Source organism: Plodia interpunctella, chromosome 9 (genome assembly GCF_027563975.2).
Source record: "Plodia interpunctella isolate USDA-ARS_2022_Savannah chromosome 9, ilPloInte3.2, whole genome shotgun sequence".
Classification (NCBI taxonomy): Eukaryota; Metazoa; Arthropoda; class Insecta; order Lepidoptera; family Pyralidae; genus Plodia; species Plodia interpunctella.
The window spans coordinates 9,724,141-9,744,633 of NC_071302.1; the positions used below are offsets into that span (position 1 = coordinate 9,724,141).

Here is a 20,493-nt window from a genome sequence, read left to right on the forward strand (position 1 = left end):
CAAAAAAGACTTCATCTTAACGCAGTCGACAGGCAACCAGAGATATAACCTAAAATAACCTAAAGAAATAAGAACCAACAACCATAAGAAAATAACCTAAAATAAAAACATGCTGATTTCGTTCGATTTCATTGAGTATATTTATTAAAATAAAGCATGTACTTAGGTAGTTACATTAACTAAGTGTCTATGTTTAAATAATAAATCAGTAGAAAGCAGAATCACAATGTTTCAACACAAATTTCACAAGTTTTCAAAATTCAAAATTTCATTCGCGTTTTATTCTCTTTTATTGCAAACAACTCATTAAGTAGGCTCCAATTCAATGATAGTTTAATTTTAACAATAATTGAACAGAAACAAACTTGTACCGGACCCTAAATATATTATATTAAGATATAAATATAGATATATTAAGTACATCGCTTCATCATCAGTGTACAATATAAATATAATTACATGCTGTTATTTATCGATGATATCTTCGTGTCAATGTAACTATATGTCAGTGAAAACTTATAATTGTTCAATTTAATTAGTGTCAATTTATTTTGTTCTACTTATGTAATTAGTTTGTTAGTTTTCCAAAAAGAAAATAAATAAATAAATATCAAGCCCAAGATCCTGATATCAGACTTTCAAAATCGGTCAAACTCTTCTTACTTCATAAATTTTTACTTCCACAAATTATGCATCCAAACTTAACTAGTAAGATTTTTGCTTTTATATTTTTTCAATCCAATTATTTTGTGGTTCAGTTATAATTCAGTACTTGATCATAAATTAGTTCTAAACTAGCAGGAACATTGTCGATCTATGTAAAATCCCTATTCAGTCTTATACCTATAGGTTTAGGAGCTATATTTAGTTAGGTATTAGGTATACTTAGAATTAGGACTAATATCTTCATTTCTCGGTCTTTTTGTCTTTTGGCAGGAACCACGCGATTACCACTGCACCTGTTTACCAAAACAAACATTTATGAAACATATATATTTCGATATTTATACGTTACATATATTAGAAATAACACAGCTTAAGTCACCCGAGATAACAAAAGCAATTTAAATTAGCTGGCACATTTAAATCTGTGAAGACTAATCAATGGTGGTAAGAAACTCAGATAACATGCAAACATAACACTTCACATTCATGCAGTCGTATAATAAGATTCTCAGTTACTTACACATGAGCAGAGCAGCCCACCCGTAGAAGGTGGTCTCACAGTCGTAGGAGATGAGAGCTCCAATAGCATTGGCGCCAAAGAAGGCAGACGTCCGCCCCACCATAACTGCCAAGCATGACACCATGCCACTGAAAGATAAATACTCATAGATTTACCATAGGTCGTCGAGTAAGCGTGAATAGGTGATGAATCAGTGAATCAAAAGGTCCCAGGTTCGAATCATTTTTGTGTCACATAAGTTTTTGTATACTAATCCAAAATAACTACAATACCAAACCGTACTATTGATAGTTCCAAAGATATCAGAATACGAGGTGGTAGTTCACTGGGCATAATAACTTCAAAACAGTATTTAGATAGCCAGCCCAAATTTTAAATAGATAATGCCAAAAATATGTTGATCGCATCTAACCCGGTGCTAATTTGACGATCGTGTACGTGTGACACCTTAGAGTAGACTATATCAACTACCACGTTAATTGTAACACCCTTACAGAATTTACAACTACGTAATATTTATATAGATGTTGGTATTAATTTCACAGACTTACGTCAAAGATGTAGGGTACACCTCCACAAAATACACACTCAGTATGCCCATAGTGACAGCTGAGATTAAAAAGAAGCAGAAGAAGACGCCACCAGCCATCGGCACGTGAACTATGTTCATCAAGACAGCCGAGCACGCGGATATCGTCAATATAAACATGATGCCGATACGCTTTCTACTGCCGCAGGTGAGAGACATAACCAAGGTGCAGGAGCTGGCTAGAGCTCCGTAACAAATGGCTGAGATCAGGGTCAAAGGCTGGATCGTGTCGTTGCAGACTGTTATCTGGAAAAAAATAAAATGTTCTTAAAACTTATGTAACAATAGCTATCGTAGTAACTGCATTAATGAAATCAATCAATCTCTTAAAAATTAGGAACAGAAATACGAACATGAAATTAATTTCCAAAATTTTACTTTCTCAAATATAGTGAAAAATATTTTGAAATAGTCTTCTCTAAGTATAAAGTACAAAATAAGGTCGGTAGAGTTCACCTAACTTTTCGCTATTTCTGAGATAAATATGAATTGTTCTTCTCATCTATGGCCACAAACAAACACGAAGTAAAAAAATCAAATAAAAATTAATAAGCCTTACAGTTCCATTGACATTAATCTCCTGGTGGTCAGCAGAGTACGCTATAACATTACAGATGTTCATGCCGCTGCCTTCACCGGCCTCCAGCGTGAACAAGCTGTTCATGATGTAAGGCAGCCAAAGGATGAAGCCGCTGCCACTAACATTAAGAACATAGTTACTAAATCTTTGGTTTAAAAAAAGATAATAAATTTTGAAGTTATAATGAATAACTATCCTACTTTGGAACTATTTTGGTTTTCTACAATAACTTTCCACAAACTTTGATGAATGAATTCGTGGTATTAGCATAAAGCGGTCTACACACCAAAGCCGCTGACCCGGCGGCACAGCCCGGCGGCTTAGTGCCGGCGGGTTAACCCGGCGGCTTCAGAATGTCCAAGCCGAACGACTTTGCCGGCGGCAATACCGGCGGCACGACAGCCGCGGCATGTGGTGTTCTAGTAATTGCCAAATAGTCGTAGAGATTGGACGTGTGTGTTGCGAATAATTCAGAAGTAGTATTTTCAGATTGACATGGAGGAGGACGATAACAGTGATTTAATAATAGCAGTTTGTGGAGTTATTATCGGTGGATCCCTCAACACACGAAAGTGTTGGGTTAGGCCAAGTTTAATGAGTCGCAATAAATACAGTACTTGTCAAAGATTAAGTGATTTAAGGGAAGACGACTTGGTTCTATACAAACCCATTTCTTTTAAGACTTTCCTGTCATTAACCAGTACCGACTTTGAATATTTACTGAATATTGTTGGACACAAAATAGCTAAACAAGACACAAATTACAGAAAAGCAGTTTCACCAGTAGAAAGATTGTCAATAACGTTAAAATACCTAAGCTCAGGAAATTCTTTTAGTAGCCTGTGCGACGTCTTTAAAGTATCTCCTCAACTAATTTCAAGCATTATTCCTGAAGTATGTGATGCTTTAGTTGAAGGACTTTCAGATTATGTGAAAATTCCAAGGAGTCAGGAAGGATGGAGAGAAATTGCAGATGAATATTTAAAAAGATGGCAAATACCCAATTGTCTTGGGTCAATGGATGGGAAACACATAAAACTTCAATGTCCCCCAAAAAGTGGAAGTGATTATATAAACTATAAAAAATATTTCAGTATTGTGCTCTTTGCTTTGGTAGATGCTGATTACAACTTTTTGTACGCTAATGTGGGATGTCAGGGTCGGATTTCAGATGGTGGGGTTTTTAATAATTCAGCATTATGTCGATTGTTAAATGATAATGAATTGAATATACCACATAAAACCCCTTTACCCGGAAGGAATCTACCAGTACCGTATTTTTTTTTGGGTGATGACGCGTTTCCTCTGCAACCCCATATTATAAAGGCTTATGATGGTAATCACACAATGGGATCATCTAAGAGGGTTTTTAACTATCGCGTATGTCGAGGGCGAAGAGTAGTTGAAAACGTGTTTGGGCAGTTAACACACAAATTTAAGATTTTTCATAGACCTATTCAGCTAATCCCAGAAAAAGCTACTACTGTAACTTTGGCGTGTATACATTTATTTAATTATATCAAACGAACCGCTGCAACTCAGCAAAATGAATACGATACTGAAAATAATCAAGGAGAAATCTTTCCCGGTGAATGGCGTAGACATCTTGAAAACGACAGTTGCTTAGATAATATGTCAGGAGAAGACAATCAAACCTCGGATACTACAGTGACCGCTGAGGATACAAGAGTGGAGTTGACTCATTATTTTCTTTCTAGTGTCGGAGGATTAGAATGGCAATATAACCAATAACTCAACTCATATAATCAATATTATTTTTAATCATTAAAGTAGTTCCATGTATTATCCATTAAATCTAAAATCGTAAATTACACAGTGAGATACACTTTTATTGTGATTCGTATAATAAAATTTTAAACAAAATAAGAAATGTGTTTTTGTAAACCAATAACATGATATTAACTATTGGTAGAAGTGTCACTAAACTAAAATTAAAACCTTGCTATTCCTTACGCACATATGTCAAGCTCTACTCGTGTGAAGGGAATAGTCAACACTAATTTTAAATTTAACTTTAATGGGGCTACCTATAGCTACCTTTATTATACCAAAAAGAAAATTAAATATTTATAACATATTTTGAAGATTACTTTATAACACTATCAGAAGGATTTAGAGCTAGGTATTCTTCAGCAAATGTTTCTAGTGACGAAGGTTGAATTGTTTGTGGATCTGAGTTTGTTTGGGCAGAGTATTCAGAAGAAGTTAAGTTATTTGTAGAAGGGCTTACAACCGCCTGTTGTAGTGAAGATGCTGTATAGTATCCTGGATGACTGTGTGAACTAGAAACACTACTTGGTCTTGCAAAATCCGTAAATGTATCGGATCTATATCCAGTTTCGGCTTCAAATATTATATTGTTGATCCGATGTCTCACAATAGCTTTCATTTGTCGATCCATTTGTCTTAACTGACCCGCAATATAATCTCCAAATAAACCATCCTCATCTTTTGTCACATTTGGTCGTTGGGAGACATTCTTCATAATATTCAATGCTTCGGATATCAACTCTTTATTAGGGTTGATTTTAGGACGTTTATTTCGTTGCCAAGTTGTATTTTCTGGCGACATCTGTGGTAAATCATTATGATTTGATTGTGAATCTCCTGGTGACATCTGTGGTAAATCATTTTGATTTGATTGTGATTCTCGTCTCGATTGTGAATCGTGGCTCGTCGACGGTGTGTCCTGCGAAAAAAGACGAAAAAGACTGACGTTTTACTTTAATTTAATAAAAAATAAATAAGTATCTCTAGTCAAAATCAACATTTATTGTGTATTTTTTTATTATGGATTTTATTAAAGGCACTGAATAAGTCTTCAACATTTCAATTACTTTTTTTTCAAACACATTTTTTTTACCTGAGTGGCAACTATTTTGCCAATGCCCGGGAAAGGGTTAAAATGTAAATACCAAGATACACTAATAAATAAACTAATATTATAATTATATGTCTATGGGGCCCTAGTTGCCTGATTATAAATAAAAAAAAAATATATCTTTACTTACAGTATCGGTGGTTCCAGTAGGCACATTTTTGTTCCGCAGAAAATTTAGTGATTTGTAGGCAAACCATTTACTATGATAAATACCATCAGTACCCGCACCAGACTTATTTGAATTATCTTCTTTTTTTTCTCTCGGTAATAATGACTAGTTAAATTTTTTATCTTTCTCTCGATTTCCGGAACATCAGTAGCAAATTCACTGGCAATTTCATTAAATGCGTCGTAACGCTTTGGCCGGCTTTTGTAGTCACGGTTTTTTGGGTTCCATAATATTTCTTTTAAATGATAGAGGTCTATTAGTTTTATAACTGTTGCATCGTCCCACTCCATATTGGTTAGTTGATAAAAATAAAAGTGCCGACACTTCACAACAACAGAGAATGAATAAGTGATACGTCACTACTCTATGAAAGCCGGCGGGCAACTGACTGAGTGAGTGGAGAGGGATGCCGTCGGCATCGGCATGCTGCCCCGCCGGCTTGCCCGCGCGGGCGCAAGCCGGCGGCATGATTGTACAAAATAAGGCCGGCGGGTTGGGCCGGCGATCCGTGCCGCCGGGTCAGCGGCTTTGGTGTGTAGACCGCTTAATATAATTATTATTTTTTTATAACTTAGCGCTCGCGCTTACATTGATGGCAATAACTGAAAATCAGTGTTTTTGTACTAATGTGCAGAAAGTTCACTGAGTGATGGCCTTTATGCCTTGCTGCAGCACACTAATTCTTTTAGCATTATGCTTGTATGCACGTGTAATATCAATATTGTTTTAATGCTTTATATGTTAATGTTATTAATGTTATTAGTGTCTGTGGCAACAGAAATAAACGTTTTCTATGTCTATAATAAAGAAAAAATGTATTAAAGTGGTAAAATTATAACTACATTTCCAAAATTTCTTTTTAATCGAGTGTGTAGTGCAGTTGTAGCATTTTATTTCAGATTATATTCAAGTCGCCTAAAAGCAATAAAGGCCTAAAGTGAATCGTGGTTGTTAACCCGAAATAATTCTCTATTCTGATCATGTGGAATCACTAGGTATAATGAAATGGGACCTTAAAACAATTTTAAAACTTACGTTACATAGATAATGATGACTAGAGAGAAGAGATGTAGGGTCCTCTTGAGTAGCGGTGGTCTGAATAGGGGAAATGTTTGGTTCCACAGGGATCTAAAGAGCGATTCATCTCCTTTGGTAGCTTGGTATTCTTTATCTGATATTAGCATGTTCACCTGCAATATTCAACAGCTGTTCGAGTTCTTGATGGAATTCGTTTATAATGGCGGGCAAACGATCGAAAACGGTCTTTAAGATATTATGTAAGATATGATTAAGTTGGTTTGTATCTATAGAACTGAAGAAGTTAGCTTTTTGTATTGTCTAATTTTATATAATCTCAAATTAGTTTTGTTCAAATTATTCTTGATCTGTGGCCCTTCCTAATCTCGAACTTTAAAAAAAGTTCGGACCATCATTAAAATATTCTTTTTTAAGAAAAATATCAGCATTTAGACATAGCAACACACTTACGGGAAAGTCATCAGCGTCCTTCCCTTCATTGATGGAATAGATGTTTTTCAAAACAGCCAAGGCTTCGTCGAACCTTCCCTGAGCTGCCAGAAACTTCGGGCTCTCATAGACCAAGTTCAGGAGACACGCGGTGATGGCGCAGGGCATGGCCATCACGAGGCCTAGGAGTCTCCACGGCCGATAGTTGATGCCGAGAAAGTCTATCCAGTAGGAGAAATCCAATGGGAGAATAGGATAAGCGAACCCTATAATGAGTAAATATAACATTTTATTACCATAAAATAAATAAATAAATAAATATATTAGGACAAATCACACAGATTGAGCTAGCCCAAAGTAAGTTTGAGACTTGTGTTATGGGATGCTAACTCAACGATACTATATTTAAATACATATATAGATAAACATCCAAGACCCGTTCCAATCAGAAAAAGATCATTTTCCATCATGACCCGACCGGGGATCGAACTCAGGACCTCTCGGTTCAGTGGCAATAAACTTACCATTGCGCCGCCGAGGTCGTCATTGAATTTCAAATTTATTTGTTTTAATTAATTGTTATTATTTACTTGTTACATTTGTCATAAAATCGACTAAAAATAAATGGTAGTTAAGTATAACAATAAAAATACGATTAATATGTTAATGTTATACTTTTAACGCGAACAATAAATAAATATATCATCAACACGAAAGCCCAAACACGTGCTGGTAAAGATATTTTTCAATAGGATTTTAGCTTTACGTCTATCGAAACAGGTGAAAAAGGTGAAGGCGGTAAAGGTAACAATGTAATTGTTTAAATAAGATGGAACACGTGATCAGAAATCGAACAGACCCGTCCCCCAAATAGCAACCGTTCACGAGTTGACGCATGAGGCTAACTCTTGCGTCAACTCGTGAACCACGATGGAAGGAACCTCACGATCTGTCCCACGATGAGGCGACGCCACCATCATAGTTAGAACATACATTTTATGTACGTGAACAGACAAACAAGAGTAATAAATTTGTTAAAAATAAACATCATTAGAATAGAAATGTTAAAATTTACTCAAGCTAATGCTACTGACGCAACTTGGTATAGTTAACAAAAAGTGATTCATCAGATTATTATATAAATTATATGCCTAACTATTATTTAAATTATATACACCTAAAATGTCTTTCCTCAGAAATCACACTATCTATTGGTGAAAACCGTACAAAAATCCATCCGGATTTTTTTTAGTATATCACGTTCATACTTAGACGCGACAGGAAGACTTCTTTTTATAATATGTAAGGATAGGTACCTGCGACAGTTCCCTGGGCACACATGAGGGCCACGGTGCCCAGTAACATGGCTCGACCTCGCACACGAAGAGGACAGCACTCTCCGAGCAGTGCATACGCGGCCGAATTACTGGCTGATGTACTGGAACAGACATCCATACTTCTATATTAATTTATAAATTCGAAAGTCTGCCTGTCTATCTATCTGTCTGTCTGTCTATTCCGCTTTCACGGCTAAAACGCAGGAACGATTTTGATGAAATTTGGTATGCATGAAGTTAGTCTCCTGTTCAAACATAGATTACTTTTTTTTCAAAAATCAACCAATTAACGCGTCCAAATAATATTGGCTATATTGTTGTGTTATCTAGACAACATAGTTTATGATATGGTATATAAATAGGTACATAAATATATTCATTACCTAATCAAAGATAGCTACTATCAATGAAAGTAAGCACGATAAACGTGTGACTGTCTGCTGTTGTTGTCGGTAATACCGGTAGTACAAGAATACCTTATTTGTAAACAAGTTTATTTGTATACAGTTTTCATAAACATGTCTATAGATGTATATTTATTTATTGTATTACTAGCTGCACACCGGGGCTTCACTCTCTTGGGAATTTCGGGATAAAAAGTATTCTTGATCTTTATTCGATAATTTGTTATTCCAGGTTATATTCTACCTGTGTACCAAATTTCATAACAATCAGTCTAGTTGATTTTGCGTGAAAAAGTAATAAACATACTTACACACATACATCCTCACAAACTTTCGCATTTATAATATAAGTAAAATATGTTTAGTAGGATTAAATGTACATTTCTATAATAGGTAGCATCATACACACATTTTTAACCAAATAAGGGTTTCTTTCAACAAAAATATGAAAAAAACATAGAAAATACGCATTACAAAAATAAAAATCTAGTGTTTTTAGTTTTGTTTCATTTTAACAATTATCTATTAGAATAAAAGAAAAATTTAAGAAATTTCTTACAGGGCTATACATCAAGCGGATGATTGACAAATGTTTGAGTTCCAATCAAATAGACAGTAATATTAATCTTACTTACAAAGTTGAAGAGAACAGTTTAAGCACGGCCATGAGCCTCCAGTCCGCGGCGAAGCTGCTAGCGGCTCCGAAGACGAAACCCATGGACATGGATAGCATGAGCGTCAGCCGGCGGCCCTTCGTGTCCGAGATGTAACCCCACAGCTGCGCACCAACCACAACACCTAGAAACACACATATATTAATTTCTTCTTTTTACGTATCATTTTCTTTGTTTTAACGCGGTTGGGCACAGTAACGGTGTGTTCATAGGCTACACAATCTACAATTAAGCAAACCAGTGAGAATATTGTAGTTAATATTTATCCCTTACAGATTAAACGGAGTAAAGAGTAGCGGAACTCGAAGGTAACGTTTGGCTGGCTGTATGTAAGAAGATTCAAACAATGGAGGGGAAATTAATACACATTTCGTGGTCAGATAAATAGAAAAGTAAATATTGGATCCAAAATACTAACCTACTAAAGGCATGGCAGTGAGCAACGCTCGCTGTTGCATGTTGATCTCAAGATCGCAGACCGCAGCGGCGATCACGAAGGTGGACCCGAACAGATCCATACCCATGGCTTGCAGTATCCAACTACACAGTAGCAGCAAGAAGATATTATATTTACCGAACCCTGGAATCAAATAAGTCATTGTAATAAGGCCCTAGTTGTGACTTAAACCTGACAAGAGAATATTATCACAATCCGTATTTCCATACAAATATATTCATAATGCAATAGTACCTAAAATTATCTAACATGTGTTAACGGCTGAACCGCTGGATTGATTTTGATGAAATTTGGAGTAGATATAGTTAAACGCCCGAGGTCAAACATAGCTTACCTTGTTTTCAAATCGTCAATCCCTAAAGTGATCTAAGGGTGGTTGAAAGTTTGTGTGAAAAACCGCAACAGCTAGTCGAACTGAAAGTTTACCTGCGATTGATAAAGCATCTTCGACCCGTGCATTTTTAAACTGAACACGCCTCCCATCTTCCGCGATCACAACCAACTTCTGACTCATGGCTAAATTGAAAAGACTAGCTGCAATAAAACAAATTCATGATATGAAAAGGACATTAAAATCCTCAGGGTTAATGTTGACAAAACTACTCAAAAATCTAAGTAAAGTAAGAATATAACTTATAACATAACCTTATTAAAGAGGAGAAGAGGAATTAAAACTCCCAATAGATTCTTTTGAAAATAAAATATTCTTTTGGCCGAGAGAATATTGCCAGTTCCTAAAATATCGCATTACATAATAGCCCTTTCCAGGAATAACATTTTGTATATAACTTAATTATTTTAAACTGCAATATCAGGACAATAAATGGTTTGATAATAAAGAAAAGCGTTACCTTTATATTACTGAAACCTATTCTGAAATTACAAATTTTCCATTTACCAAAGTCAAATGCGTCTACAAGAGCACCCTGAAATTTTATCAGTACTTAATTTTCTTAATGTAATTTCCTTTATATATGGAGAGTGTCGTCAATGAGCTCAGAGTTTCATCGTCACCGTTACTTCGTTTGTCTCGTATCGTCTATCCAAACCGAACGATATTATTTGCTTGCCGATTTTCTGTCGTCTGTATTTGTTAGTTGTTACGAGTAGTTATTTTAGAAATAATTTACGAAGGTTCTATTTATGGTATAAACTTTTTTGAAATATTTTAAATGCCATCAATATCCTTATCTCAGTTACCAAGACATGGGTACAAGAAGAAAACTCCTGAATTATGCATCTTCCAAAGTCTTATCAAATTTTTCAAAGTACGTACGGTTTGTCTGATGTGATAGAGAGAAGTCATGAAAAATCACAAAATTCATTATCGAATGAAATACTTATGTAGACAGTCAACACAAAGGCCATTGCCTCATTTCAAAGTTACCTCATTTCTAAGTCATTTCGTTGCAGAAAACAAATAAATAATGCTGTATTTATAATAATAAAAAATTATCATCAACCCAATGGCTAGGTCCCATAGGGTTGTAGAGATAATCAAATATATATATAATATATAAAGGTGTGTGGCTCCCGCTCCGAAATATAATCATTCAATTTTCTTCCATGAAAGTTATCGGTAGGATAAGCTTTGATTCATATGGAACAAGATCATTCCCATAGCGGATTGACGTTCAGCAAAAGGGCGTCAAAAATCTGGGCCAAGATTTCTTACGCAGATTTTGGGACGTCATAGCCAACAATTTAATCGCGAATATCCAAAAAAATATAAGTAAAAATGTTAAATCTCTGTGTGCTCTCTCATATAGATTGACCAAACGGCGATTTTTTTTTTTTTAATAGTATAAATAAGTAATTTCCCAAACTTTCCATGTATACTAATATCACAAGATAGTGTAGTATTTGTTCTAGGCTGTAGATATTTATTTGCAAACCAAAATAGACTCGTCGAGGGGGTACCAACAGATAAGGCTCCTCTTGTTTGTTTGTCACATATTGACTACTAGAATTAAGTGGTTATTCCTAGTAAAAACATCTAGATACTCGTAGGTGCAATGCCGAATAACTTGTGGAGAAAAAGGATGTTGATTTCAACACTGCGGACCGTCGACCAAGACTATCCTTACAAAACGTGTTTATGATTTTCACTTAGGCCTTTTGATATCACAGACCAACAAGCCCTTTACAACATCCTAAGGAATGATGGAATTACAGTTATTCTACTAATGTTCATTTCAATTACAATGTTATTCTGAATCCTGTGGACAATTTGCCAGTTATCCAGGTGGAATTTTGTAGGAGACTAAATTCTGGAAGCATATTCTGAATGTTGTGTTGCAAAAGCACTGTGAAATAGAAACACAGCGTTCAATTTCTAAAATACCCGGATCTTCAAAACGTTATCCAGATATTTATTACATCAGCTGTTGAATTAACAATAAAAAAATTAAATAATTATCAAAGTCTACGAACATCTAGTTTGTCTTCTGATAAACACTAAAATAATATTGGTTTTGGTGCGATAGATCCGGGTTTGAATCCTGTGGAAAATCGTGGTGCACATGATCTATTTTTCGACATACTTGTTCACAGATGTGACTTAACGTATATAAAACCGTCGAATGCACACACTCGGCTTTATTATTGTTCTCCGTTTCGATCCGCCCGATAATCCTTCGTAGACAACTTTTAAAAACATCAAACTGTCAAATTTCTCCAAATATGGTGTAATGTGGGTGTAATAGAAGATATTTTACCACATATTTTTTGCAATTGGCAGCACGTGGAATCACGCTTGATTCCCGCTGATATCAACCATGTGGTGTCACATGTGGGGCGTGTTATCACCTAGTTGGTTGGTAAGAGTACACAAATAAAACAACTGATGCTTTTGGATAAAATAGATATCTCCAAGTCAAAACGGACAGTTTTTTATATCAATCCAATCAATTTAATTACGAATATCAAGACGTTACAAAAGCCTACAGAGCTACTAGACTTCCAGAGTTCCGAAGTGAAAAAGCCACGGGGTACAGTTAGTATCTAAATACTACTACTACTACTACGAAGATATATCTAAATATATCTTGTTTCGATTAATTTAATAAATGATCTGATGATCAGGATAGAATAAGATCAATTCCAATAAATTAAAATAACTCTAGTGCCCAGAATGTAATAGTTTTGTATAATCTGTTAAATTGTGTGCTCACTAATTATCTAATGGTTGTATTTAGACATCTAAATGTCCACTTAGTATAAAATATTCCTCTCTTGAATCTTGACCATTGGAGACGCCGTTAGGCACAATTGGCCCTTTATTTGACCAATTAAAATGCATATATTTGCTATTGTTCAACTCAGAACTAGCGTTTAACGGATGTGTCAAGTGAAGTGTCGGTAAATACAATGACAGTTGATTACTACGAAACTAATTGGGAAGAAGCCCTGGATATTGCACGTAAGACACCCCTATGGGCCTTGATAAGGTTAAGCTTTACTGCATAAATATGCAATTTGTCAAAGTGCAATAGGCGAACTTAATGCTAAAGCAGCTACAGTCAACCTTTGGCCGTCACTCTATCATTTTTTTAACTTGTAATGTGAAAGTAGGTCATATTTACCATGTCGGAGTTTTGGGCTTCCAGGGATGTTACGAATGTCATATTTTCGACATACTCGAATGCGAATGTTCAGGTAATTCATTAAAATAACAAATAAAACTAAGTACGTAATCACAATATATATTAATAATTATATTAATTGTAATAAAGTACTCAAGTTTAGTATTCAAATTTGAATAGTGGCAAATTGTGTTTTATAAAAAGTAAATTGGCAGCCTTTTCGACAGGTGAGACCAGGGGAGACCGCACTTCTAGCATGCACCGACTTGCACAGATTCGCATTCGCAAAACATTTGCATTTGCGAATGCAAATGTTGATGCGCGAATCTTTAAAATGATGCGAATCATTAACATATGCGAATGCGAATGCAAATATTCGTAACATCCCTGATTAAAAGTATCCTACCCATGTGTTTTTCCAAATTACATTCTACACGTATACAAACTTTAGCGAAAACCCACACTTTCTTAAAAATCCATTAACAGACATTGCGTCAAAAATATAATACTTACTCGTTCCCGTGTGGATTTTGGCAAATTCTCTTTTGATGCTACCCTATCCGAGGAACCCCCATCCTGATATAAGTTGACAGTAATTAAGCTGTAAAAGATTAAAAAATTACCTATAGCAGTAACACTGCAGCGCTGCTCAAAATGTCGTAAAATGACAGCTTAATCTTCAAAATTTTATACGCCAACCCGGGCTTCATGCGCCAAAGCCGTGAAGGCGTAGGGAACATGCGAACAAGAGAAAGACAGTTCTACATGGCTTCACGAATTCCAACAGGTTCCGGCAAGTACCAGGTGTATCACTGCGCACCGTTGCTCTTCTCACTATGTGCTGCCATGCTGGAGATAATGGGCACAACCTTCGTGTGACCTTGATCTGCCTGACACAATCAAGGGAATACTTACATCTCTGCCTAATATAGGTAAGTGTGTTAGGCGCCTAACGAAATATTCTGATTCACGTAACATCAACATTGCTAACAAATATTGACATATTCTAAATTTAAACTGTCACTCGTGTAGCTATTGCTGTTAATTTTCATCAAGGAACTTGATCCCTTCGGAAACAAATAGTACACAAGACCAGTGACCACTGAAATACGTGGCCATAATAAAAATGCTCGACTTTCGATTATATTTCGAATTTATTTGATTGCAACAAGTGATAACTGTGTATATCGTACAAATACTGACCGCTTAGAAAAAAAATGGTTGCCTGTAAAGTCGGTTTTACGGGCGAAGATTTTACGTGACAACGTCTTTTTACGCGCGCGGCAGACCGATCATAGTTGAGTGGGAGAGAGACGCAAGGCATTCGGCGGGCCTCTCTCTCGTTCGGTGACTCATCGTAACGTTACCGGGCGTTTTTTTTCATAAGTGACTCCCAGCCGCAACCTAATTTAAGACGTTGTCACGTCAAAATAAATCAAAACATGTATAACTACTCGGTTAGGTTAGAGTACTGATATTTTACATCCAATTTCGATACTAGAGGCAATACAAAGAGAAAAGTTTCGTTAGTTGTTAGTAAATAAACTACTTATTTTTATGAAATTTGGCACAGAGATAGACGAACCTTCAGGAGTGGCTTGTCAATGTATAAAGTTTAGAAAATCAGGTAATTTCGTGGCGTAATCCTTACTGCCGCGATATGGGATCGAGCAGACACCCTGGGTCGGAAGCCGGTGCTGCAGCTCTCCTCAGCCGGCGCCGGTGTCCTCTCTCTGCTGGCAGCCTTCATGCCAGACCTCGTCAGCTTTGCTGTCTGCAAGCTCCTGGGCTCGCTTTTGTTAGTATCTCAAAACCTGAATAGGAACAAGAGGAACCAGCTCACCGGCATGTATGTGCTGGTCGGCGTTACTTGCCTCATCTCTGGATTGGAGAGGAATCGGTAAGTATGACGGAAATACTAGAGGTTCTCTCAGAGATAGGCATGCCATGTTGTCAAGTTCATAAAACCATCGCATCATCATCATATCCATCACGACAGATAAATGATAGACAATCACGCAAAATCTACTGAATGAATTTCTATGAAACTTTGTACACGGGTTGAATATACTTGGGTACTACCACATAAAGGTTACTCCTACTGGAAGTATTGTATAATCTGTGCTAGTCATGGAATTAGTAGATACTAACTCTACTAACTCCATGGCTAGTACTTATTAGGCGATTCACAAGGCGATGTGACCTTTGGGTCCGACGTTTTGCGGCTGAGCGAGCGAGCTGCACAAATTTCGTCAGTTGTTTCGTCAGCCACGAGTCACGATCCACGACCACACGCTTACTTTTATTTGCTTCATTTTCAGGACGGTGGCTGGCGTGGTGATGTCAGGTCTGCAGATCACATCCATGTGTATCGGTCCCTAACAAATGTATAGTACATTGTTCCCGACCGGGTTAAGGTAAAGTTATGTTGTTAAACAGACTTGCACCAAGGCCCTCGAGAAAATGACCTTCGTTATAAAATAAAAGTACATAGTTTCAATATGTCGAGCAAGTGTCTTGCGCGCAAATGTCCGGGGTATTTCTTCCGGATGGTATCTGGCTCAAAGGATAGCAAAACGCAGCAAGCGTGATGCCTTTTGAGCCTAGATGGGGGATGGGTTTTTGATTAATTTTAAGTTTAATTTAACTTTAATCTAAAATAAAACTTTATTGATGGAGAATGTATACAAAATCTATACTAAAATAAAAATATTTATCTATCAAATTTTATTTCGTCAACTGTAACTTAGTGATTAGCACAGCAGTGGGCGCAGTTCTCATGGCTGGGGTCGGTGGTCGCGGCCAACGTAATCCTGTGAACGGGTACCTGCTCACTGTGGCCTGCGCCACCACCGTCTATGCTTTTTCTACGCTACTCTTTGGTAAGACACACTAGTACGTGATTTTTCACAAGTTTTTATTTAGTTTCTCCTGTCCCAATGTTTGCTTGTCTGCGTCTGTAATCAAATCTTGCAAGTTAGATATCTCATACTTCTAGTTGTCCTATAGAGATGAAATTTCCCACGTCACTTCAGTTTCCATGACAATGCAATAATATGATAAGCATGACCTGATGGAGCACCCAGGATCGGCTCTCTACGAGGGAACTCCTCAACGGTTTACAGCACGGACATGGATTTTTGCTGACAAAAATCCATTTAACACCTGAGTGTTAAATGCCTACAGAGATGAAACAAAAAAGACAAAAATCCATGACAAAAATCCATGATCTGATGATGATCTCTCTGACGACACGCTTGTGGCAAAAACGTAATTTTTGCAAAAAAAACTTATTTTACACTTAGAATAGAATGCTTTTTCTGCAGTACTCTTTGGTTTTACTTTTTACACATACAGGTACGTGATTTTATACACTTTTTTATTGCCGCAAGGAAATACCAGCAATGTACGTGGTGTAACTTTTAGTGAACCACTAAGACACTTTTATCAATTTATTTTATTTTAGAGGAGAGAGAGACAAACAATAATTTCTAGTGCGTAAATGAATGAAAGAACATATAAATATCTCAAGAGAAGTACATATAGAATCACTATTTACTTAATACCAACCAACTTTCACGAAATTTTGTTTTCAATATCTCGACATAAACACAAGATAACCTCTTTATTGAATAACAACTACACTTGCAAATATTTATTAGATTCATATCGCTTACGCCATTATTTTGATCGTAATTAAGTTGCAATAATATAGGTACGTGATTTTTCTGTATATACTTATCTGTATATATCTATCGATCATAGGAGAGAACAATTTTTTTCTTCCATTTATATTCTAAACTACCGGCCCATCCCGGCTTCGCACAGGAATTAAAATTCATGAAGACTACATGGAAATCCGTGCTTTCGTTTTTGAGTTTATCGCTGAGACTTTAAAGGTAATAAGGATAAGAATTAACAAAAATTACATCTGCAATACATTTATTCATCTTATAAAAAATAATCTCCTCGAAAGCGTCGCATCGATACAATGTACCTAGATTGCTGGCAGCATTTCCCCGCTGGACTGCAACAACACCTTTACATATCTCATATAATGTTCATCCGCAAGTCCACTCCTCTAGGATAGGGATCTGAATAAAACAGAAAGTGTTCCAGGCAGGAATCGCGCAAAGGGTACTTTTTATCTTGAAATTCCCACGGGAACGGTACCCTCGGCAGCAACTAGTTTGTCGAATGTTAGGTACTAGGTACAGATACAGTATCACGCCTTTATTTATGCCTCATTACGGGGTAGACAGAGCCAAAAGGTGCGAAACTCGAAGGCCACGTTTAGCTATATGGTGGCTCAGTGACTGGTTTCTAACCCCTTCCCTCGGTCGACTTTTACAATATTAGTTGAAGAAGATTATTTGCTTAGAGATAGACGTCGATAAAGATAAGTTTAAAAAATAATATATACACCAATAAAATATATGTGACATCAGATTGGTCACGTTGTGAACAAAACTGATAAACTCTTACATCATTGTAAATTGTTAGGTCAACACTACAAGCTCCAAGAGTGCGTGGGGTAGGTATACTGTATAAAAATATTTATTTGAATAATATTCATATATAATTATGCAATTCGAAAGTTTAAAAGTAGTTATTTATTTGTATGCTGTTTCAAATATTTACAGTAACATTCAGTTACTATGAGTACACATTGTGTGATATGTCGATTTTTTTATAAGGTTTTATTTAACTTGCAATATCCTTGTTTCTTCTTAGCTCGTAAGTATTCTTGAGAGAATGTCCCTAAACCGTTCCTCATTCCCATTCTCAGGAATGTAACATTTAGAGGGTTCCCGGAGGAGGGAAAGTTCCCGGGAACCACTTTTAGATTAACACATAAAATAATACATTACCTACGTGTTTTCTTTCTCCATACGCGAGACAGTTTTCAAGTTAAATCCTACATTGACCTTTGTTCATACCTCTTCCATGTGACTTTGAAATCAGTTATGTAAATTAAAAACTAACTAAACAGTATCAAGATATTATGGTATAAGGAAAAAAAAATCCTGAATTAAAAAGCAATATACATACGTAAGTAGTAATTTTTTAAATTATCAAATACCTACCAAATAAAAAAAAAAATAAGTACCTACTGTTTTATGGTAAAAGGGGAAAAAATCCTGAAATGATAAGAATTAGGTAGGTACATTCGTATAAATTTTCTTGGATTCACATATTCTTCTTCATAGTCGTATTCCTCATGGCTGAGGGTCGTGGTCATTACGTGGAATGAAACACACATAACAACTTTCTTGGCATTATTAATGGAGTGGTTTGCCATTGCCTTCTCCATTTCACACACAATAATAATCAACCAGTGTGCAGGTTTTCTCATGATGTTTTCCTTCACTGGAAGCAAATGGTGGTCGATGAAAACTACTATATATGAGTTAGATTTGTATACAAACTTATGTGGCACGAGTAGGATTCGAACCTGGGACCTTTCGATCCACAGGCGGGCGTCTTAACCATTACACCACCACCGCTTCACATATACCTGTGATGATATAAACACACTCAGATAAGTGTTTAAAACACGTGCCACGTTTTAAAATAGTATTATTATATTTACCTAGTGGTAAGACTCCTGTTGTCAATCCACCATCAGGCGGGGGTTTCCAAAGATTACACCCAGCTGTGTGTTATCAATTTATCTTATGTTTGCGCCATTTTATAGTTAATTTTAATGTAATTAATTATGTTTTATAACATGTTGTTAAAAAGAATACTCGCGCTTACCTATGTTAGCTGTAACTGGACTGATTTATTATAGAATTTATATCTAAAATTGTATAAACTTTAAGGTTAACAGATTTGTCAAGCTTGTTTCCCGTTAGCATCGTTAAACATTAATCGTATGTAATACTAATAATGCGGTAATTCGTCTTTCACAGTTTTGGAAATATATTTTTATGGACAAAAATACAGCATGAATTTATTTTAAATAATTTTATACTTTCTTGGCACTATTATTGGAGTGGTTTAAAATATTATAAAAATATAATATAATAAAATCTTTTGAATTTTCTTAAAATCTGATGAGTCCCTATTTATTCAAGTTGATACGATTCCCAAACACAGAGAATACCGACACGAAAGATAGCTCTAAACGGAAAACTAACATTGACATGTGTATAGCAGAAATATCCAATGCCAACAACCCTTACCAATCATGAAAATCAAATTTATAACTACAAGATCAAAATAAGAACCCTCATTTTAAAATATGTCAGTTTTAATAATTAGCATAATTCGAAAAACAGAAGACCGACAAATCGATAAACATAAGTCTGAGATTTAAGTGACTTATAGTCTATCTAATCAAACAAGATATCTTGCGTCGTAACAGTGGACTATACTGTCCAGCTACTAGTAATCTATGGCTGTAATTAACCTTATTACCTTATCAGCCTTACTTTACAACCAGAATGCAAGCTGAACAATTAATTCATTCATTAATCTCCCAATTATATCAATTTGTCTTGAAACAACCAGGAAAACAATCACAATTGTATTGATTACGTGACGCACGATCAAGAATAATCCCGTGTGATTGAAAAATTAATGCTAGGGATAATGTTCCAGCACGATAAACGCAATACTCAATCAGTTATGACATTCCTTGAATACATCAAGCCAACACTGGTTAGGTATGCCCATTCTGCCAACTGTGATATTAAGCTAGATAAATTGTTCCCTATAGATATTGCAGTTTACGAAAGACGTCGTGGTCGTTCCAGTGAAGGGGGCAGGAGTTTGTCCAGGTTTTCTGTCTATATTTAAGTGAATATGTCAAACAATAATGAACCGGTTTCTGATCGACATCGTCACCTTACAAATGTAATTATCTTGGCCACCTTGGCCCTTACAAATGCGTTTAAAAATTGTAGGACTAGTTTATCTACAGTGTAGATCATCGGCAATGAGGGTATTATCATAGAGCTAACCAACATGTTGCATTTAACAGTCTTTTTACTTGTTCCGGAATCTGTAATCGAAGCAGTGAAGTTTTTAATCTACTTTCTTACTTCCCATCATAAAGCGGTGTCCGTTCGGATGCACTTCACATACACACACCTTCTCCCCATATCTTCATTTCATCATACGCAGTGGAATTTCTAGG

The 20,493-nt window shown here is 36.0% G+C and overlaps 1 protein-coding gene and 1 long non-coding RNA gene across 2 annotated transcripts; both read right to left on the minus strand.

Annotated features, from left to right (window-relative positions):
* Positions 1 to 138: 138 nt before the first annotated feature.
* LOC128672258 (synaptic vesicle glycoprotein 2B-like) lies at positions 139 to 10,717 on the minus strand. Its single transcript, XM_053749291.2, has 11 exons — positions 10,617 to 10,717; positions 10,192 to 10,299; positions 9,727 to 9,888; positions 9,270 to 9,432; positions 8,210 to 8,331; positions 6,915 to 7,159; positions 6,462 to 6,616; positions 2,335 to 2,473; positions 1,738 to 2,021; positions 1,187 to 1,314; positions 139 to 959 (listed from the first exon to the last, which is right to left on the minus strand). Exons 2-11 carry the CDS (start codon positions 10,277 to 10,279, stop codon positions 907 to 909), a joined length of 1,539 nt encoding a protein of 512 aa, XP_053605266.1. The 5' UTR covers positions 10,280 to 10,299; positions 10,617 to 10,717; the 3' UTR covers positions 139 to 906.
* Positions 3,623 to 6,455, minus strand: LOC135309776 (uncharacterized). The gene is made up of 2 exons (XR_010369980.1): positions 5,388 to 6,455; positions 3,623 to 5,065 (listed from the first exon to the last, which is right to left on the minus strand). It is a non-coding gene; the product is annotated as an uncharacterized LOC135309776 (long non-coding RNA).
* Positions 10,718 to 20,493: the final 9,776 nt, after the last annotated feature.